The sequence below is a fragment of the Gouania willdenowi genome, chromosome 21 (genome assembly GCF_900634775.1).
Source record: "Gouania willdenowi chromosome 21, fGouWil2.1, whole genome shotgun sequence".
NCBI classification, from domain to species: domain Eukaryota; kingdom Metazoa; phylum Chordata; class Actinopteri; order Blenniiformes; family Gobiesocidae; genus Gouania; species Gouania willdenowi.
In genome coordinates, this window is record NC_041064.1 from 22,743,398 (window position 1) to 22,767,113 (window position 23,716).

Below are 23,716 nucleotides of genomic sequence, written 5' to 3' on the forward strand. Positions count from 1 at the left end.
CACACTCCTGCTTCCAGTACTTTCACCACAGTGCTCTGCTCATGGCTATAATCACTCCATCACAATAACTTTGACATTCAAAGATCTGCTGAATGAGTCACAGAGAATAAGCCGTCTAATTCCAACAATAGTAGAAACATAAGTTTAATGAAAAGGCATAATGTCTCATAAGAAATTTATCACTTTTTTGCTTATTCCAAAAAGTTCCAGTGGAAATTTACCAAGTCATAGGAAAGACGGTGTGAAAGCAAAACCTGATTCATTTGAAAACAAAGCCCAAGAACAGTTCAATTACAACATGACTACAAACAGAACATAAATAGTTTATCTTCAATCAGAGCAAGCACTCAGATTATATTTATTTATCTTTTCCTATACTTCTGTTATTTTATTTATTCGTTTTTGCACCTTTACTTTTTTTCAATCTGACTCTGAGACATGCACAAGAATTGTATTGTACCTGTTCTTTTTAACTTGTACATATGGCAATAAACTCTATTCTCCACACGATATTTTTACATTAAGGTACATGTGTCTCGTTTACAATGCCATTTCAGCAAATCCTTTGTCACATTTTACAAGGTAAAATGGAGAAAACAGAGCAACATGCTAACAGTAAAAGTCTCTGTACACTAGGATGTACCTAACGTATATTTGGAAAAAAGCAGCAGCTTATGTTGGTAAACTTTTTAAAAGAGTAATACAAAAAAAAAAAAAACTCCCCAAATTCGTTTGGAGTTTTCCCCATCAAACTAGTGTAAAAACAGCCAAAATAAAACTCAACTGAATGACAGTGAACTGGACTGAACTGGATTCAAGTGTCAGACACAATGTCTATTGGTTTGGAAGAATGAAAAATTAAAGAAAATGAGAGATATGAGATATGAAGATGAAAAGATTAAAAGTCAAATGGATCATCTTACCTGACATACTGAAAGGCTCTTGTTTGGGATCCGGTGCCGTATACCTGAGAGATGAGCAGAAGGAAGAAATGATCCTTCTTGCGTGATAAAGCTCAGTGAAACTGTAAAATGTCAAGGTCAGGCTGAAAATGTGCTGCCATGTTTCAAACTGGATATTTCTACCAAGAATTTGAGGATGCAGGAGCTAAACCGCATCAGGAAACCAAGAAGCTTGCTGATTTTTTCTGTTTGCGCTTGCATTTTTCTAATGTCATCCTCATAACGACACCAAACCAAAAAAGGCTAAATGTATTGGGATGCATTTAAAGGAGCATAGGGCAGGATTTGTGAAAAAATAAACATGAATTAAAAATTTTTAATACTAATGGTTGATGAAGCGCTCTAAACCAAAGGGAATGAGCCCACACACATTTCTCCCTATTGCCTTGAACAGATTGTGTGATACTTTTTGTACTGAGGTTCTGGGTACAAATTTCCCTTGCAGTTCTGCAGACGTGACGTCAAACGAAGCTGGTGAGCGTTCTCAACGACTTGGAGAGGCGGCGCACTGCCGGAAATAAAGAAGAATGAGAAGAAGACGGCTTGAATACTGAAAGAAGACAAAGCACGGTGGACTAAACTACCGTTTAGTAGGGTTGGGCATCGTTTGGATTTTACCGATTCTGATTCCGATTCTCAACTTCGATTCCTGTTCTAAACGATTCTCGATTCCGATTCTTTGAGTTGTGCAGGTCAACAGCTCACAGATTTCACAGGAGAATTTTTTAATTTGAAAAAGCTTTTACACAGGCCATTTTTATTAATTCACTTAGTTGATATAGTTTAATTTGGTTGCTGTAATGTAATTAGGGTATTGAATTACAAGGGTCTCCAACTGTAACTGTAAAAGTTACACTAAAATAAAACTACAAACAAGTTGGCAGCAGTCTAAAAAACAAAGAGCTACAGCCCAGGTAGATATGAAAAAAAAACAAAAAACAACTCAAACAAACCCTGGAACCCATGTGACAAATCAATCAACAGTTCTTGTTGAGAAAGATTATTAAAATTCTGGATACAGTGGAAACAGAAACTATAAAAAATAGTTATATTGTGAACCTGTTTATATTGTAGAGAACATATTATATACATAAATGTAATTGGAGTCTAAAACCACAAAAAAAAAACACCACTTTAAAAAGAAAATAGACTAATATAAGACCTCTTTACAAAAAATTTGGGTTATTCTGCGCTTGCGCGACTTGCGGCGATGACGCGCTGGTGACGACATAATCCCAGATGGCGGCGGTCCGGACGACAGCCGACACTATTTAATAAAAGCCTTAAAAGACATGAATTTAATGAAAAGAGTGGATGGACGGAGGCATAAACATGCAGACTTTCACACGGGCTGTAATATCACCAGGTTATCATTTTACCTGTTGTTAGAGCTACTATCTTTACCAGGGAGCAAATATTTATTCATGGTGATTGTTTTCCAGAGTTTTACTGGGCTTTTTACCTGTGATTAGTTCCTATCTCCCTTCCGCTCCGCCGGACCAAACTGAAACCGTAGCCAGAGACACACACACACACACGCCAGAGACACGCACATGCCAGAGACACACGCACACACAAGTCGCGTTCTGAACGCATCTTAACTAGTGCGGGCATTTAGGAATCGAAAAATAGAATCAAAATGCAAACATCTTCGTAGCGGTTCTGGAACCAGACGTTAGGAACCGGTTCTCGGTGCCCAACCCTACCGTTTAGTTCCACAGATGCATGCAGAGGCATGTGCACATGTCTTGCAGTAAACAGTCACATGAATAAATAAATAACAGTGTCACAGTTGGACTGCAGATCTGGCCACATTTTCTCGTCCGAGTCCGACCCAACAGTGAAAACCTAACCTTTCCTCACAGAAAATACATATTTTCGTTTGTTTTAGTGGTAAGCACCAATTTTATTAGAAAACAACTGTTAATGTCAACATCAGATCAGCGCAACAAGCAAAAGTGAAACACAAACAGGGGCGCAGTGCACGCACTGCAGCAGGAAAGGAAGAACGCTGCGTGCAAACGACACTATGTGACCAAACCCGAACACCAGTTCTAAATATCTGTCTGAACACGATCCTCTAATCGCAGGATCAGCTGTGCTCCGGTGCTAAAGAGGTGATGCGAGCCCCTGCAGCGGCTTGGCTGATGGCTGCAGTTACCCTAACCACTATGGTGTCTGATTTCTAGATCCTGCCCTATGCTCCTTTAAATCATGATATGAAATGGAAATAAAATAAGATCCACTTGCTGTTTAGCAATCAGGTCTGCATGTAGTAAAAGTGCATAAGTTGTTAATGTGTGATTGACTGCAAAAGCAAAAAGACTTAACATACAGTTAGAGGTTCTCCTTGGAGAGCCTGAAGGATGAAGTTACTGACGACACGTCCATCGTTCATGTGCATCCGAGAGCCAAATGTGTTGAAGATCCTCGCCACTCTCACCTCGACCCCTTCCTGCAACCAAAGCAGAAAAGATCAACAAATCATTACCAGTAAACATGTGCTCGCTTTTGACGCCTAGCATTTTCTTACATTGCAGCACATCTGATAGTTCAGATTCAAAATGAAAATCTACCTATTTGCATAACTGCTATATTTACAAGGGTTGCCTTTTCTTTTTTTTTTAAATCACTGCAATTTCTGACTGATCAGCAAATGCTACACACCTGGGGGTTGTGGCTCAGGACAGGGCCATGTCACAGCAAGCAGGGAAGCAATAATGAGAAAATCATTGAGATCATTGATACATTGTTTCCATGTTTTAATGAGGTCTGGCATAAAACACTGAATGAGAAAAGATTCATTTACAGCCAAACTATGTGAGTATAATATACAAAATATTTGATAGAGGCTTTAAAAACAAGCAGGCAACTAGGCATGCAAGACTGCCATTAAGTGTATAATAAGGCATTATTAAGAGTAAGGCATTAATAAGTACTTATTGATGACTAATTAGGAGCCAATCTGTTACTAATGCTAAAAAGCAACTAATTAATGGTTAATAGGTGTTCCCTAAACTAAAGTGCTAGCAATATTCGATACCAATATTTAATCGGGACAACCTTAGTAATAATATGCATTTTTAAATCTTAAATTGTTGGCTATTCCTTCAATTATTTTTAAAAACTCCCAATTTCTTACAAAAAACATCCATAAATGAAAGGATCTTTTGGCTGTAGAATCAAATGTTTTCTTGATTTTGCAGATAACCAGGAGGGACTGGTTGAGAGTTGAGAGAACAATACTTATTATTCATATGCATGAACAAGCTGTTTTAGCATCTGCAGGAAGTGAGAATGGGCACCAGTTATGCTGCGATCTGGCAATGATGAATAACCAGATGTGAAATATTTGGACTGGCTGAAATCCAGTTGTTCTTCCGGAACCTGGATTATCAGTGGAGCACGCATGGAGCATGCATGGTGCTGAATCACCAGGGCAGTTCAGCAGTCAATGACTTTGACAAGAGCATTACTATCTGCCAGATGGCTCACTATCTTCCTCTACAGCAGAGTGGATCATGATTTCCAAGGCTTGAAGAAAACAAATTTTTTTTATACACTTTTCTGAAATGGCCGGTTTTGTTCACAGGTTTCTGTCAAGCACTTATAAACCTGTGAGCTAGGGCACAGATAGCTTAAAAAAGAACATCATAGCTGAATAGAAACTTGAAAAAGTGCCGGAGCCTAAATAGTATCGGCAGAAAATTCAAAACATAGCTGCATTGAAAATATTGTAATGCATGATTCTGTCACTTAAAACACAGAATGGTCTTGCATTTAAATAGAAAAATGTCCAGTAAACCAAACCAAACACATGTGCAGAGACTGAACAGAAAAACAAGCAATCATTGCGATAAATTAGTTAATAAATAAATAAAGTCCGACAAAATGATGGATGCTTGTACAAATTGCGCAGACGTCAAAATCCCTTTTTTCTTAGAACCCAAGGCTGTTTTAAATCAGCCTCATGCATCACTGGAAACTGTTTCCAATACTCTACGGATCCATGTCGGTCTTAGACCATGATGAATAAAAACATGAAAATTATGTAGATACTTTGTTTTGAAAATCCACAACATGAAAATCAATGGGCACAACCCAGAAATATATTCAGCAGGGTGAAGAACAAGGACACAATGAGTCTTGCACAGGTGGACCAGCTTAGATGAAAACACTACCCAAGGATTTTCAGACACACACTATGACTCAAGAGAGCCAAGTAAAATCAATTCAAAAGGCTAAAGCAGTTGAAATGTGGCCAAATGGAAAATGAACTATTGAAGGGGACCTACCAACTGTAGTCTGATTTACAACAAAAATTGTGTTTTATGCATTTCCAATAAAGAAGCGTCGTGGGTATAGGTTCACAACTGGTGGTGGTAGTGGTTTTGGCAGTCACATTGGCACTGGCATTATAGGAACACCTGGATGCTGTGTCGCTACAGAGATTGGAGGAAATGGCAAATTGGCCTCATTTACCAACTTATCTTAATTGTGAATTCACTTTACAAGTTTACAGTGTCAAAATAATACAAAAATGTTCTTAAAACAAATAAACAGCAGCGAAGACAAGTATATGAAAAACAATTAAAAAATATGTACAGTCAGAATAAAAGCTTATGAAAGATAAAACTTTAAAAGCCACTAAATAGTTAAAAATAAATTGGCTAAAACAAGAATAAGGTGAAGTCTTTGTTTCCAGGTGCTGTAAAAGGGCCCTAAACGCTCCCAGTGAGACCAACTCTGAGTCTAAAATCATTCTGTAATGCATTCCATGAACATGGAGCAGAATACATGAAGGTTTTTTAGCCCATTTCCTTCGGTTTATTTTTTAACTGAGGGGGGCAGTGCCTCAATGGTGGCATTTCTAAAAAATTTCCATTTCTTCTCATTCACATCTTTGAAATTGCCTTGTTATGTATGAAGCTGGATTTTCTGCCTCAGGCAGTGATTCCCCATTTAAAGCTCTGGGATCTACTTTTGTTGGATATTACATTTCTCAGAGCAGTCTTGAGCACCATCCTGAATACATTAAACTCCATCAGCTCCAGGATTTAACACCCATGTGTTTCCTGTGATTCATTATGTTTTCCATTGTTGGTGTCCCAAAACACTGCAGCCACACAGCCTTGATGTCACCCAGTGCCAACATTTAGCCCACCATGTCTTCCTAGAATGCATGTCCAATCCAATCAAAATTTGTTTTCACCTTTGTGGATATCTGGCAAGGTCGACCAAGATTTTCATTGGTCGACCAGCAATGGTATGAGTTTCAATACCGTAAAAAAAATATAAATGCCAATGCACTTATATAGGTGATAAGGATTAAATATCAAGATACTGTATTTATTGCCTAAACACAATTCTATGTCCAGCAACAGCTGTGTGTGAGTGCGTGCTGTGCTGCAAAAAAAAAAGTGTTGAGCTTCACGTGTCAGGGCAGTGTGCTGTCCCTCAGAGCAGATCAGAGCGAGGGAACAAATTAAGACAGTATTGAAACAAGCATCTACTGTAAATCAATCCTTTTTCTGCACAAGAACATGGATTATCCTTGTATTTGATATGTGGATTTTGTAAATAGATCCACTGCTGTCGCACACTGCGCACCTGTGTTCCCCAGTGCGCTGATCCGATGTTGACATTAACAGTTTATTAATAAAAGCAGGCTAACCACTAAAACAAACGTAAATATGTCATTTGTATGAGGGAAAAATAGGTTTTAATTGCCGGTTTCAGGTCGGGCTCTGATATAAATACCTAATGTCTGTCGGACCTGTAGGTTTCACTTTTCCTTTTTCTGATTCTGGCTTGAATAAGGTTCATATCATAAATGGTCTGTGTTTAAAAGCAAATGGGCACCACAAAAAGCCAAAACTTTTTATTTCTCCTCGTCCTCCTCTGTGTTTTTTTTGTTTTTCTATTCTGTTTTTTTTTTTTTTGGTCGACTAATCGCTACGTGTGCCATAGTCTTGGTCGACCAACCATTTCCTTGGTTGACTACAGCCCTACACAGCAGCCAGAGTCTTCAGTCGGCTCTATTTCTTACACTTGTGTCTAGCAGCTAATCGTTCTACATTTCAACAGATTCAAAATAAAGTTGGCGTGTCACTACCAGCCCATGAAGATGGTGAGCTGGCGCTGACCATTTCTTTTGGGCAGAGAAGTTACTTAGTACCCGTGGCTTTCTAAACAAGGAGTTATTGGTAATTATTGTTATTATAATATCAAAGGTTACTTGACTAAACCTGCATTATCATACATAATCTTTTGATAGAGCTTACAAGTAGAGCTCATACATGTAGCTTTTAATGATGAATACAACATGTTTTCAATAAAAACCTAGCAGATATTTCCCTCTACATCTGAAATAAATAACTTTAGCAATATACAGTATATATTATTCATAAGTAGGGAACCAAACCCTCCAAGTTGATCTTTGACTTAGGACACTAGTTTCACCAGTCAATGGAGTCAGAGAGTCTGTCTTCTACTGTGAAATGCAAACGTGCCCCACAGGGGGATCTTCTCCCTCTTCCTATCCGAACAAAGGAACAGGAGAATCCAAGAACAGTTTTTCTCCTGTTATCACCTCTCTGCTACATTACGATCAAAAGGAAACAGTCAGTCAATGTTTACATGCTAAGTTTTCAAACTCTGGGCTCCGACCCCCTGCAGATGTTGTCACCTCCAGAACCCAAACCACTGGTCACACAGGACGTTGGAATAACACTAGCTCTCCTGCTCAAATGAGAACAAAGAACATATGCTTGACTGGAAAGTCACAAAAGAAAGGATTATTGTTACGGGTTCCTGCAGAAATTGAAATTGCAAATATTGTCTGTCCTATGCCACTCTTTTCATGTAATTCAATAACCAACAGAATGCTATTTTAAAATGTTTATCATTTAAAAGGTGCTTGAAATACTAGAAAACATCACAAAGCTTAGTTCAAGATACTGAATGTTAACCATTTGATAAAAAAAATTCCTTAACCCGAATTTTGACATTCAGGTTTATTAAGTACTAACTATGCTATTTTTCAGCCGCGTCTGGTATCTAGCTGTTTCATTATAGATGATATATTAAGATATGATGTTGAAAAGATGTTTTGAAATATGTGGGATTAATTATTAGGCATTCTTTTATGTTTAGGAACTCCCTCTGTTGTCTATGTCATTCCACTACACACCCACACTTGAGACACACCCACAAGCTGAAAGCAGAGACATTGACCAATCATCGATATGATCTCAGAATGATCAACCAAGACACCTCCTCCAAAAGGCGTCTCAAAATTCTTTTAAAAAAAGACGCGCTGCCCGAAACTTTAGTTTTGGACGCGGGCGTTCAAGCTCACACGTGTTCCCTCATGTTTCCAGTCTTTCAATTCATTTTTCTTTTATTTGTAGTTGCATCAGTTAGACTTTTTAAGAACCTTGCTTGCAGTGAAAGCCTAAGACGCAAAAGAACGTGCCTGAAAGCCGACCTTCCAACAGCTGAATCGTGGACCAAACCGTGGTCCCTCTTAGTCTGAAACCGGCTGCGATCATCCCAGCAGGGGTTGTGGATCGGCCAATAGAATCACTGCTGTTTAACAAAACAGAACTCAACGGCGGCACGCCAGTGCAGCTATACTGCCACACGGACGATGTTCCTGCAAACCCAGAACGTCTCCAGGTCCAACCAGACCGCATCTCAAGGTATGGACGAGTGAACAATGGACCAGCAGAACTGACTCACTTAAACTATAACACAACCCCATACTTACACTCCACTCACAATCCACCACATATATGTTTGTCCGTCTCCCCCCGTCTGTCTTCCCTCTCTGTTTTATGATTTTATTCTTTGATTTTACAATAGTTAGTCTAGATTAGTTTAGAATAGTGATTCACTTTACTTCATGTAATCCTCACTTTTATTAGCTTAGAAATGCATTTCATCATGGTTTAATCCCCGCATTGTTCTCGTTTCTTACTGGATTATGCAAATAAAAGGTTAAACTGTAATCTTTGATTCCTCTTTGATTCATCATTAAAGCTGTGATGATGGTGTAGATTTGCTGTTAGAATCCACTTCCCTGGTTTAATACTTTGTTTAGTCTAAAGAGAAACTTAGACATATTTCCTCTTTTTAAAGAGGTGGCACCCCATTGAGCTAATATTAATAATCATAATTAATATTCTCATTCATATCATGCAAGTATCAAACCATAAAAATTCAGGTACAATTTTTTTACATGCAATTTCAGATGTAAAGTCTTATATAAATAAATGTGTTCCAAATCTCACAGTTTCCCCCTTTCTAGGATTAATTTACTACTTCCATTATGCAAGTTCTTTCGAGGGGCTGGAAAAGACAGAGGAAAAGTATGTGACATTCAAACTACTTATTAAAAGTGCAGTTCTTCCCAAAAAGTTAATAAGTGGGCAAAATACATATTATGCAGTTAAGCCTGCCAAGTAAAACGAGATACATGCAAACACAGGGAGTTGTGCTCTTATACTTGAATGTTTTTTTCATTTTACTGAGCTTGTAGTTAATACCTGTGAATTTCCCATAACATTTTTTTATTACACTAAAATAGGAGGTTGTAAAGCTGCCATAATATGACCTGTTTTGTTGTTATTCACAGTTTCAAGAGTTAAAGGTTTAGGATTTTTCTTTTAATTCTGACATGAAAAATTAATGTTTATGAGTGAACCAAGAAATAGACATTAACACAAAGCATTTGATAGTTTAATATTGAGTGGCTTATTAAGGCAATCGAGAATGAACCAATGGAACAAATGTGTGGAAATCATGCCTTCCTTTTCCTAACAGCGACTGCCTCAAAAACTAATAACTGTAGTTACCAAACCATTTCAACAAGCTTCCTCCAAATGCATAATATTATTTTAAAGTTTTACAAATCTCAACCTGACCTGTTGACTTGTAGCTTTAAGAGTTGGTGCTAATCCATTATTCACATAAAAGTAGGTTGAAGCCCGGGGGTATGTAATCTCTAATTTATGATCAGGGTTCATTCAATTATGCATCGTAAGCATTAAAAAAACAAAAAACAGATGTGTATTAATGATAATAAACTAATAGGGAGTAGAAATTCTAAAATGGTAAAGCAGTGGATCTGATCGCCATGTGAATCACGTAAAAAAACAAAAAAAAAGCACCTTTGTTCAACATTTGCAATAAATGAAGTATTAAATACTAGTTCAAGAACTTAAAAACACACAAAGTATATTTACATTAGACACTTGGAGCCTTAATCATTTAATCACCTTTGTGAACATACTGTAATCATTGCATAAGTCAAGCATTATCCAAGTACACCAGTTTGAGAATAGTAACAAGATTAGTCAATGTTTTTCATAAAAATTATTAATCTACATAAAACCAAGACCACGAGCAACAACTTTCCGCGTGTTGGCATGCAGGCTAGCTTTGGCTTTGAGAAGGGCGGGGCGGAGGGGAGGAGCTTGCATGTGTGTGGATTAAACAACTCAAAGTTAGTATTAATAACATGTTTTATTATTTGTAGACGTCCGAAATAGTGGGTTTGTTTTATTTAACAAATAAAACATATGTAAAAATAATGTTTATTTTATTTTAATAATTGTTTTTTCTCAAGTATGTTATTTTGTAATCGTTGTGTGTAATAATTGAAATCGTAATCAAATTTCAATTAATTGAGCAGCCCTACATGTGCATGCACAAATGTTTTGACAGTGACCTCTTACTTCACAGAAATAACTGAGACCAAACCTTTTAAAGGGACCATGTTAAGCTAAATCAACTTTTCTGTGCTTTAAACATCATAAAGTGCTATTAGGGCTTAATACATGCCCAAAGTGTTTTTTTCATTGATTCTCTCAATCGTTAGTTAAAGGGTGATTTGCTCCTTTCCTACTGCAGGGTGAGCCCAAACACCTCGCTCCAATTTGATGACGAATTTGACACAGCACTGAGTTGGAGAAGCCGCGCCTCCAGGAAGCTCTCTGCTGTGATTGACATGTAAACAGACATGCCCAAAAAGGTGAGCATTTCAGCATCCTTCGAGCAGTGCTATGTATGTATTTTCTACAGTCTATGTATGTACCGGCGAACGCCCCGCCCCCACGCTCTGTCTCGGCTACGGAGTGGGTGGGAGGAGGGCGAGCCCGTCCTCTGGCCCTACTTCACCATGCGCGGAGGAGGAAGTCAGTGCCCTGTCTATAGACACGCACACTCATGAATATTCATAAGTAGGCTGCAAATCAGCCTGTTTGTGTAGAGTTGCTCAGAAACTGACTTTTCAGAGGCTAAAACTCTGAAAAACAGGCAAGTTTGGGAAAATAAACGCCAAATACTATGACTTTGGGGTTCTTAGAACAAATGGAGATGGGTGAAAAATAGCATGACATGGGACATTTAAAAGCATCTAAAACCATGAGGATCTAAAAGATCATTTGTAGTATTTCAATGAATAAAAAGAACTTAAAAAGGTTTCAGTATTTAGATGTTGGTCCAGAAGTTTGATCTAAAAGTAACCAGAAATGTTGGTGGAAAGAAAAGCAATATAACTGTGTGTCCCTACTGGGCTAAATACATACTACGGTATATATAAGCTCTTTCTGACATTGCAGTGTATCATAGATATTGCTCATAGGATTGATTTCCCATGCTACTCTTTTTCTTTTGTAGTCCACCGCCTGGGTGTGATTAGGCCGTCACTCAAACCTGGCAAAGATTATAGTTATGAAAACTTTGAAAAGTTCAAGGCTACACCTGAATCAATTTGATAGGATTTTTAAAAAGGCTTCAAAGACAGTTCATTTCATGAATTATTATCAACAAAATGTGGACTGCGGCTGTTTGTGATAACAGGTCAAATTCCCTCCTTTGGTCCTGATATACAAACAGCCCTCTTAAGTAAATTGAATTCCTCTGTTCTCACTGCAGCCAATTATAACCAGGAAACTTCCTATACACAAGTTAAGATTAAAATTCTTATTAATCAAAGGTCATACTATTGTGTTGGAGTTTGACATTAAAACATAATCATAAAAAGGAAGATGCTCTTGTTGGTGAAAAGGATAAATAAATTCATTGGTCACTTTCTAGAAAAACACTTTTCATTTAGGATAACCTTTCTTTTAACAAGTTTCCCATTTAGAGCAATGCTAGAGAGATGGATTACTATGTAAACTGACCACAGTGAAAGGTTTCAACTACCAGTCCCAAAACTAGTCATTTTATTTATTTATCATGCCCCCACCTACTGTGACTGTATTATTTGAAGAAAATTGCGCTTAACGCAATATTGGTGTGAATAAGATATGTGTTAACTTCATAAGCTTTGATATATATATATATATATCATTTTTATCTCTCTATAAAAGCAAGGAATCTGTCTGTCTGTCTGTCTGTGTGTGTATGTGTCTGTTGCTCAAATATCTCTATGGTTCAGGGGCAAACAGAGCTCAGACTTTCAATATGGCTGCCTTTTGGTTCAAAGGTGTGCAATGTCAGATTTGTTTGAGCCCACCCCAACTTCTTGGAACTGAGCGCAGCAGCGATTCGCTATACACCTCGTGTGTGTGTGTGTGCGTAATTCAGAATTTATATTACATTCAAAATTAAGTGTTCACAAGGTCAGTTTAAAGAGGATTTAACTTTTAATCTGAATTAGGAATTAAAGCTCCCATGTAAACGTGAGTGTCTCAAAGTGTTTCTCCTGATATAACTTCATGCTGGTGCGTCCCAATTTATTCATTTAAATATATGAAAACACAATAGTTATCACTCTACACATTTCACAACAAACCTAAATGTATGTGACGTCCCGCCTTCAAACACAACCTCATTTGGCCATCCATGAAAAAGCTACTTAACCTCCCACTTTTCTATAGCAACACATACTTCCTACGGGCACTGCACTAGTTATATGAATTGCTACAAGAGAACTCAGGGGGTGCAAAAGTTTACCAAATGCCAAATCTGCTCTTTGTCAGATATTGTCAGTTATCTGGATCAGTGATCCTTATCATGGTACCATTCACACCTTAAAGGCTTGAAGATGTTTTTATCTCTATTAATAACAAAATATTAGGTACACATGTATGGGCAAACCCATATAAAAAAACAACAATAACAAAAATGTGATGAAATGCGCAATCCGGATCTTCGATGGCTTAAGGTTGATCTTTGGTTAAAATTTTTTTTTAAATATTTTAAAGAAATGCTGCTAACAGACAAACAAAGAAATGGAAAACAGTGGTGAAAATATTCTCTCTTTAGCAGATGTAAAAATTATACTTGTCATTGCCAATTTGGTTAAAGATCTATTGAATTTGTGAGTCACACAATGCTCAATGGTGGCCCAAATTTTAAGCCTAAAATTATCCATCTTAAAGGATGTGCTTACCTCATTGGTTCTGGGCAGTTTTGGAACCTAAAGAGGAATCAACATAATATTGGGCAGGTCATAATCTTATGGCTTTTTATTACAATTACCGTTACCCCATCCTTTGCATGATCACTGCAGAAGACTTCTGTCGCCTGAAAATAGATGAGATATTGTCTAGCTGCTTTCTGACTGTTATGTCTGCATAGACACAGAAGTGCTAACATGTCCTGTGTGTTTTGATCATTATCATTTTGACGTAATGCTGCTAACAGGCAAACAAGCAAATAAATAAATGCTGGTAAAAATATAACCTCCTTGGTGGAGGCAATATAGACTGGGTGGCAAGAACTAATTGTCACGTAAACATACAGTGGGGTGAAAAAGTATTTAGTCAGCCACCAATTGTGCAAGTACTCCCCCCCAAAAAAGATGAGGGAGGCCTGTAATTTTCATCATAGGTATACCTCAACTATGAAAGACAAAATGAGAAAAAAAATATCAAGAAAATCACATTGTAGGATTTTTAATGAATTAATTGGTAAATCCCTTGATAAAATAAGTATTTCATCACCTACAAACAAGCAAGATCTCTGGCTCTCACAGAACCTGTAACTTCTTCTTTAAGAGGCTCCTCTGTCCTCCACTCATTACCTGTATTAATGGCACCTGTTTGAACTCATTATCAGTGTAAAAGACACCTGTCCACAACCTCAAAGAGTCACACTCCAACCTCCACTATGGCCAAGCCCAGAGCTGTCAAAGGACACCAGAAACAAAATTGTAGACCTGCACCAGGCTGAGAAAAATGAATCTGCAATAGGCAAGTAGCTTGGTGTGAAGAAATCAACTGTGGGAGCAATTATTAGAAAATGGAAGACATACAAGACCACTGATAATCTCCCTCAATCTGGGCCTCCACACAAGATCTCACCCCGTGGGGTCAAAATGATCACAAGAACGGTGAGCAAAAATCCCAGAACCACACGGGGGGACCTAGTGAATGACCTGCAGAGAGCTGGGTCCAAAGTAACAAAGGCTACCATCAGTAACACACTACGCTGCCAGGGACTCAAATCCTGCAGTGCCAGACGTGTCCCCTTGCTTAAGCCAGTACATGTCCGGCCTGTCTGAAGTTTGCTAGAGAGCATTTGGATGATCCAGAAGAGGATTGGGCAAATGTCATGTGGTCAGATGAAACCAAAATAGAACTTTTTGGTAAAAACTCAACTTGTTGTGTTTGGAGGAGAAAGAACACCATACCTACTGTAAAGCGAGGGGGTGGTAACATCATGTTTTCAGAAGTGTTTCCGACGGACCGGTATTACAGACGGACACGTTTCTGGTGGATGTTTTTAACCCACCAGAACAGAGAACAACAAGAAGAAGACATTGAAACGCGTATGAAAGTAAGTGAAAGTTGATTAGGATACTCTTATATTTTTCATATCAGGCTATCATATCATAATACCCGTCCGACTGTAATACCGGTCCGTCGGAAACACTTCCGTTGTGGCCGGGTTGCATTCGTGTTGTGACCTGTTTGCATTCGTTTTCGTTTCTGTAAATGCATTCACCTGACACTTCCCAGCCACCGTAGCAAGGGCATTGAAGATGAAACGTGGCTGGATCTTTCAGCACGACAATGATCCCAAACACACTGGCCGGGCACTGCCCCACTGTATATCCTGATATGCATGACTATGTTTGTAAATGTCTGCTGATTTGTGTACCTGCCTAAGAATGCGTAGTGTTCATTCGGAAACCACATAAAGTGTAGGACTAAAATAACTTTGATGTCTACAGCACAATTGATCAGATTATTCTTTCTGCATGTCTCACTGAGGAAGCCATTTATCAAACTAGTTCATGGAATATAAAAAGAGAATAATCTTTCTGCTGCAAAGTTTTTTATGTTATTCAGCTTCTTGTTAACAAAAGCAGTCTCTCCACATTGTTAGATTCGTAGTTCTATTACTGTGCAAAAGGTAGGGTCCAGTATATTTAATTCTTCAATTAATTTAAAAAAAAAAAGAACATTATGTGTTACCATGGGAACACATTGCAGCAGTTCTGAAGATTTACATTAGAGTGGAAATCAGGAAAATAGAGTCGTGTCATCAAGAGCAGGTTTGCATGCTTCATTAGCCCCCCACAAAAACAAATGCTTGTTTCTGTTTAAAAGACTTTGCAAATCCAATTTTCATAACTTTTTAAATGTTAATGAATTGTGATTACATGACTGGGCAACAGATGCAAACGCTGATATTCTCATCACAAACGATTGACAGATTGAGCACGAAAGCTGTCCGCTTCCAAGAATTTCTCCCGTAAGTGTGAAAAAAATAATGAGCTCCTGAGGAGGAGCCGGAGACGAGGCAGATAAATAAATATCACCTGCCTGAAGGAAAGGCAGGATAAGTCAGTCATATCTGATCATCAAAGGCTGCTGTCAGTCAAGTCATTATTGAGAAAGCCTGGACACCACTGGAAATATCAAAAGCTATGCTGAATTTTCCATCATAGATCTCAGCCAAGGTTCCACACAAGAATTATTTACATGTATTCATTAATGTCAAAGTTTCTCAGAGAAACAACTATTAGGCAGCTTATTTGCCATGATTAACAACTACTGGCTCTCACAAGACAACATCATAATGTGCTGAGGCTGCAGGACATTGCAAAACAGTTCAAACTAACCCTGAAGTTCCTCTGAAAGTGCTGAAGTTGCTGAATCCAGACGTGCTGGTTTGAGTATGTCACATCGAATGGGATTTCCACTCAAAACCCTTAGATCTTTTACAAAAAAAACTGTCCCAAAAGAAAACTAGAGCAGTGGAACCATTACATCTTAGTCTGGTGAGTCTTAGAATGTGGAGTAAACAACACAAACAAAACAAACACTGCAGATATTAGTGGATATTTTCTTGGCAAATTCTGGTTTCCCGAGAAATATTATAGAATTGGTAAAACACCACAGCCGAATCATGTTGTCAACATGTCCATCCATTTAGGACAACACGGAACCTACAGTATCTGCTGAAGGATGTTTTTTAGTAAGGTACCTTGTCAAATATTTGCCACGAAAAATCCAAGTTGTTCGAAAATGGAAAAAAAGATGGGATCTTAATTAAAAAAAGGCATAGAAAGAGTGGATGAAAGTTTTAACTTGAAATATCTCAGCCATTCCTTTTACTTATTACAATAGCTTAAAGCTGCAGTATGTAGAATCGTGAGACGAGAGAATAGTACAAAATGTAGGGACTTTATCTGGTGTTATTGGAAAGTATTCCGATGTTTTAGAGACATGAAAGCACATATCACCCGCTGCTGTAAGGACAGTAAGAGGCTCACAGTCACAGCCACTGCTCCGCCTCCTGATCCCAGCTGATCAGAGCAGAGCAAACAGACACTCCACATCCACACTGCAATGAATTGAATCTCTGACTTGTGGGGCAGACTGCGCACGGACTGAAAGCGGATCGCGTGCAGTCCGCCCCACATAGCAAGTCAGATAGACCTCTGCGGAGTCTGTTCCTCCCGAACACGTTTGTGCCTTTAAACTGTTCCTGCTCCACTTCGGTCTTCCTTTTTCCTCTTGCTTTGCAATGTAACAGCTGTGCTAAAAGCAGTGTTAGGGACTTCTTCTAGAGTATCTATTATCAAACTTTCCCTACTCTCAGATCATGAATGTGCATTGATTGACGAAAAGCTTGAGCAGTCAATAGTAATGAACAAAACAGCTCATGGATGGCTCTGTTGGCAGAAAGATCTCTGATTGGCTGAAGTCCAGCATCACGCAGGGCCAGGGGAAAGAGAAGAGATTTACTGTCCACCCAGAAACACTTTGGTAACAATATGCTCGTAAATGATAATGGATTTTTGACCAAATGACACCCAAAAAACCATACGTACTGCAGCTTTAACATTGTAGCACTTTGAGATTTTCTTCAAAATGTAAAGTGCGTTACAATTAAAACGTATTGCCAATCCAAATTCTAGGTAAATCAAACATTAAGCATGTCGTCTTTGTACATAGAAATAATTTATCAGTCGTTAGATCAATGAAATTCAGTTAATCTTGAATATACCTAATTTAAGAAAACCCTGGCAAACTGAATTCTGGGATAGTTTGGACCCCAAAGCTAAAATCTATTATGATTAGCAAGACTACTGTTTGTGTTCAACTTTATAAATTAGAAATTTCTACACAACAATAAGCTCTAAATTTGTCCAGAGTTACACTTTGATACAAAACTGATTAATTCTATGATGTTTTCTAACATAAAATAATTTTGTTTATAATCTCTTACAGTCATTAGCAAAAGCTACGTTTGTGAGAGCCAATAGAGGTTTTAAAAACTGAAAGATGTTGAGCAAACATAATCACATTCCCTCTGGTATTATCACACTCTCTGCTTCTCGATGGTTTCATATCCGTCTAGATTCCCTCATCGCTCTTGTGAATCAGCTGCTAATGCTTAACATTACACGGCTTTACAAATGCTCCTCAATTACAAATCGAAAAGCTGGAAGATTTTAAGTGCAGGGCAGCAGAGCTCAATTTTAAGACCAATGTATCAAAATTTTGATCTTGACAACTCAAACCATAATTAAATGCAAACAGTTCAGAGCTGTGTAATGAGCCCCATGCAGCTCACCAAATAAGGGTTTCTTACTCCTGTATTAGATCTCAATTTGAATTTCCTGAATAATGCAGGAATAGTTTCCTAAATTTAGATCACTGAATGTAAAACAATCGGGGCTTATAGAGACACTACCTGTTTCATGTAGGCGTAACACATAGTCTCTGCAACTCGTTTTCCCTCATCATAACATGCTCGAGGACCAATTGGGTTCACGTGCCCCCAATATTCCTCATTTTGGGGATGCACCTCTGGATCTAAAAAAAAAAAAAATGTGGTTTATTACATAGTTTGTACAGAAAACACATCTGCAGGAAAGCATATGAGAAATAAGTGAAGTAAAGAAACTAAAGTTACTCCTTTAGACTGAAAACATCAAACATTATGGGCAATTTATGAACACATTTTTACAATGAAAGCCTCCTTTGTAATGAGTGACTGAACATTGAAAAAAGTCACTCAAAAAGGAAGATGAAACGGTGCGAGGTGTTTATCTTACCTCCATATACCTCTGAAGTAGAAGCCAGAAGAAGTCTTGCTCCCACGCGTTTGGCCAACCCTGGAAAACCAACAACACTCAGTAAACATTCATTTCTAAAAAAATAAAGAGCGCTGAGATCTAAAAGCCTGATTAAATACAAAGATTACACAGTACCAAGCAATAATGTGCTGTCGACGGTTGCCAAGGCTATTTTAAAAAATCACGATTGTTCACAGGGACAGCCACATGTTGCTAAATTCACCGAAAATCCATAGTCACTTTAAAATGTTGTTTTTCTTCAGTAACTAGCAGAGGAAATAATGGATTGCAAGTACTCACGACACTGTGATTGAGTTGCTTTTATGAGTACTTTTTTGATTTCTAAATCTGTAATTTTACTTGTACTTAAAGGTGCAGTCTGCAACTCTTATAAAAGTGAGTTTTTGTCATATTTGCTAAAACTGTCACTATGTAAGGACAGCCTTACATGAAACTAGTAATTGTAAAAGTGAAAAAAAAACAGGCTCATTGAGTCCCCCCTGCTGCTACTGCAGCCTTTGGCAGACTGCCAGAATGCACCGCGACCGAGCAAAAATAGCCAATCAGAGCTAGGATTGCGTTTGATGGACTCTCTGACAGCTGTTGCTCGCAGTCCCCGCCCCTTTCCCGGAGTTAGAGCACTGTCTTTTTTACAGTGTATGGTCTGGAGGAGTAGAAGATGGAATTGGTGAATTTTCTGCTTTAATTGAGCTCCTTTGTACTTGAGTATTTTATGTATAACTTACTTGTGCTTTAGTACAATTTCAATCAAGTAATAGAACTTCTACTTCGATAGTAGATATCAGTACTCTTTCCACCTCTGGTAACTAGTTTCTTAAAGGCTTTATTTGAAAGGTTTAAAATCAACAAATCTTCAGTCTTCAAAACAATGTATTCCTGGTAAAGACATACAATGATAAGCAAAATGATAACTGAAACAATGTGAAACAGCCTCAAATAGCTTTAACATGTGGATCAAACTTGTTTGTCCAAATACATTAAGAACTTCACATCTGGAATATGATTTAACCTAACAACCACAAACACAATTACATTAGTCCTACTGTCAATCTAGAGCAGCTTAACCACATAACTCACATTTTTTCAAATGTATCTGTATGGCAAGGTTGAAATTGCTTCAATATTTTTTTTCTTTGTTTCTCAACCATAAACCAATGAGTTGCCAAATGGACATTTGAATTGAACTTGAACTTGAATTGCACGTTTTGTGCATTGCATTGTGGGATTTGGAATGCAAATGATATGCGGTCACTCCAATTTCTGGCCATTTGTCCTTGTTTTGTCGTTTATCAGTAGTAGACAAGAACACACTTTTGATTACATGCAGATACATACAATTTGATTTATGTGGTTAAGCAGCTTTATAGACTTCAGCAAACCATACATGAATGCGTTGGACTGTGCACCAGAGGGCGAAAATACAACTTTTAAACTCTGCAAATAAAGACCAAATTTGTTTGCACCCATCATTATTGACTAATCGGTGTTTAAATAATCTAAATACAAAAAAAATACTCATATTGGGCTCTATTCTCGCATGCTCGCACGTAAGAAAAGCCGCACAGCAGCGCTGTTTTCCTTTTTGATCCCAGTTACGCACTTTGGATGGAGCGGCCCTGAAATGTGGGTGTTCCCATTCAAATCTGGCCTTGCGCAAATTTCCCGGGTGGCTTAAGTTCTTTTCCTTCTTACGTGCTTCTGAACCTGGAAGAAGTGCAGCGCCCTGAGAAGGTGAAACATTGTATTGCACTGTAGTATAGACTTAGTTACAATTTAAGCCATAATATTGCAAAAGAGACTCAGAGAAAGAATCGATTCAAACTGACACTGTCACAGGGTTCAATATGATCACATTTTTATAGACAGTTATAGATAGTGTTACATTTAATTATATTTTATCCTTTATGTTGAGGTGCACAGTTACTCACCCAGCATATTAAGGGTGCCAATGGTGTTGGTTTTGAGGGTTTTGATGGGATTGTACATGTAGTTGGGAGGAGACGCAGGAGATGCCAGGTGATAGATCTGATCCACTGCGAAGAGCAGGACATACAATAAATCATCTGATCTTGAAATGACAGGCAGGTAGACATGACATGTTTCTTTTTCTAATTGAAACAATCTACAGATGGATGGCTCAGGAAGACGTTGTTGGTTAACGCCAGAAAGAAAAAAAACACGCGCACACGCACACACACACACACACGCGGCAACTATATCTTACATTTTCTTGGAGTCCAACCTATTCTAAAACATAACAGGACACTCGATTTTGTCATTGTTTTAATGTCCTACTAATTTACAACATATTGCAACGTGATTTGTAATATTATAAATGAGCAAATGTGCAGGCATAGTTCAGTGCCTCTAAATGAAACTTAAATAATTTATGTGAGCATCGTGTACTGGCACGGTGCCCACAGTTATATATTCATACTCTTGTGTGTGGTAATTTATCCCTTCCTCAATCATTAGGAAATCACAGAATATTGCTTTGCATCTGCAAGAAAAATAGTCTTCCTTGTTTTCCTTTGTGATGTGTATGCTTACATGGGGTTCAAAAAAGCAATGTATTGACTTGCATTAGATTCAGCATCGTTAGGCTTAAGATAATTGGCCTATTTGACAGCCTTTTATTGAATGCACAGACAAAAACTACAAAGACCATGCAGAAGCATAGGCTTACCATTAGCTTTTCAAAAGGAAGTGTTATCACAGTAATTTTCATAATACAAAAGAAATGTACAAAGCAAAAATAAAGCAAATGTGAAAATATTATACAAAGTGTACTTCGCTATTTTGCTTAATATTGAGCGACACAATATACTTCATTTAAAGATTGCAAATGTTGATAAACAGATGAAGGAAAGCAACAACATTTTTGATCAAGTTATTGATCCAGCAGACTAATTAGGACTTGGAATGTCAACCAGTCATTAACTAATGAACTGATTCATCTAATATTAACATGGAAATTAAAGAACTTTGTGGGAAGGGAGCAGGGAGGAGAGATTCAAGGTAGAAAATCTTGACTAAAACTAAAAAGAATATTAGTCAAAAGAATTTTAGTCAAAAGACTAAGACTAAAACTAAAATAAAATCTATCAAAATTAACTCTGCTTCACCGCCGTCGGATTATTACGTCACCTAGTGTAAGTCAGAAATTGTCAGAAAAATGTGAGCGGAACTCCTTTCATTAAAGCTGATATCTGGAGTTTCTGAGAAACATCCCGATGTACCGCCCTAAACAGCTCCACTTCCTCCCACTGCCTCTGCTAATCTGCCAGAAGCCACGCCTCTACTTTTCTGCACGCGCATTGCAGACATAACAAGGTCGCATCAGGCCGCATAGATTTAAGTCTACGGGTCAGGTAAGAGCCAAAAGAACCTGTTTGCTGTTGTGACATGTGGCCTTGTTTCCGTGCACAGTTCCGCATTCACTTTGATTGACAGTCTCAAAAACAGGAAGTCAAAGCTTATTGGCTAGGCGATCACGGCGCTCGTTTCTATTTGATTAGGAGTCTATAGGACGAAGGAGGGACTTATATACATTGACGTACATGAATGACCAGTGGCAGTAGACCACAGTAAAAGACTAGTTAGGTAATTTTTCGCATTTCAAAAGAATGCCGTGACGTCATCCATGGGGTTAAGGAAAAGTGGACAGGAAAGATGATAGGAGGGACTATTACGACACAGCCATATGTGCATGCATGTATAAAAAATGCATTTTTTTTTACCAATTATCCACTGTTTATGTGATTCCTCAACTTTAAAATTCCAACGTCATGCCCGGCACTACTTTACATTACCCTTGCAGCACTGTTAGCCCATTGATTGCCGTTAAGTTGATATGAAGGAACTGTCAGGGCTTCACTTGTGTATTCATTCACCTTCGATGTAAAGTGGCTCCACCACGTCGTGATTGATGAGTTCAAAGTTTTCATGGCCGAGCCAATGCTCCACATTTCTCTTTCTCCCAGTGAAGAAGTTGTCGACCACGGTCACCTCATGGCCATCCATCATCAGCTTGTCAGTCAAATGGGAGCCCACAAAACCAGCCCCTCCGGTAATCTAGTGAAAGAAAGCACTTGTTTAATAGCATCACCAAAGGATATATTTTTTCAGCAATTTGGTAAGAGTTTCTAACTTGTATCGCACAATACAAAAAAGTTCAGAGAAACCGGTTCTGCAGACTAAAGGCAGTTGATTCAGTAGAGGTGGACAAACACAATCTAAAATGGCACACCACCTATAAATAATTAAAATCATACCTACCCCTCAGGATTGGGGTCAATTATAATTGTAATTGCGTAATTGATCATTAATTACAATTATGGCGTGATTCTAATCGTAATTAAAAAAATCTGGTGCTCTTGTAATCATATTTGAAATGTAATTGAGTTCAGATAATTGACTTTGTAATTACCATGGATTCTATTAAAATTGGCAATTATTTTTTGATTAAACGCAAAACAATTACATGGCTTACACATACATAGTTAACAAATATTCAAATATATTTCATATCAAGTTTTCCCACTACCTGTCAGTCAATCTTGACACCCATACAGGTGGTAAGTGTTAGAAGAGTTAGGGGTTAGTGGGTTAGAGTTAGGATATAAGAGCATTTTATTTGAATAGGGACTTTTTTTTAATATCGGATATTGGTCCGATATCAGCCAGAAAATGAATATCGGATTTTTATCAGACTGCATCTAAAATCTCCGATATACGCGCTCTAAGTTTTTGTCCCCGCCCTCAGTTGTTCCTATCATATACTCAAAGTAAAAAATAACTGAAGTGAACTTGAATTGTTTGCACTTTAAAAGTATAATGTAACATCACTTGATCAAGACTTTTCTAAGATTCCACAATACAAACTATGTAATAAAAGTAGGTATGATTTGTGCCGATATTGCATCGGATCAACATCGGTATCGGCCAATACTCAAAGCTGCAATATCGATATCGTATCGGAAGTGAAAAAGTTGTATCGGGACATCCCTAGTTTTGTACATAGAGTTTATAGCTATTGCGATATTCCAACTCTTGTCCCTAGTTGGACTTTTAAAGAATAATTTAAAATCAATGCACTAAATTGTAAAGATGGTAAAATGACATTATGTACACATACAAAACCACAAACAATCATAAGAATAAAGTAAGTAAAATTGTAATT

General features: G+C 37.9%; 1 protein-coding gene across 3 annotated transcripts in view; it reads right to left on the reverse strand.

The window, feature by feature from the left end:
• uxs1 (UDP-glucuronate decarboxylase 1) overlaps window positions 1-23,716 on the reverse strand; it is a 66,481-nt gene that overhangs the window by 17,195 nt on the left and 25,570 nt on the right. For all 3 annotated transcript variants that reach the window (XM_028435560.1, XM_028435562.1, XM_028435563.1), the window contains 6 exons: window positions 22,428-22,608; window positions 20,463-20,567; window positions 18,493-18,552; window positions 18,129-18,250; window positions 3,298-3,417; window positions 924-967 (listed from right to left, as the gene is read on the reverse strand). In XM_028435560.1, the coding sequence (XP_028291361.1) occupies window positions 924-967; window positions 3,298-3,417; window positions 18,129-18,250; window positions 18,493-18,552; window positions 20,463-20,567; window positions 22,428-22,608 (632 nt within the window). The remainder of the gene's footprint in view (window positions 1-923; window positions 968-3,297; window positions 3,418-18,128; window positions 18,251-18,492; window positions 18,553-20,462; window positions 20,568-22,427; window positions 22,609-23,716) is intronic.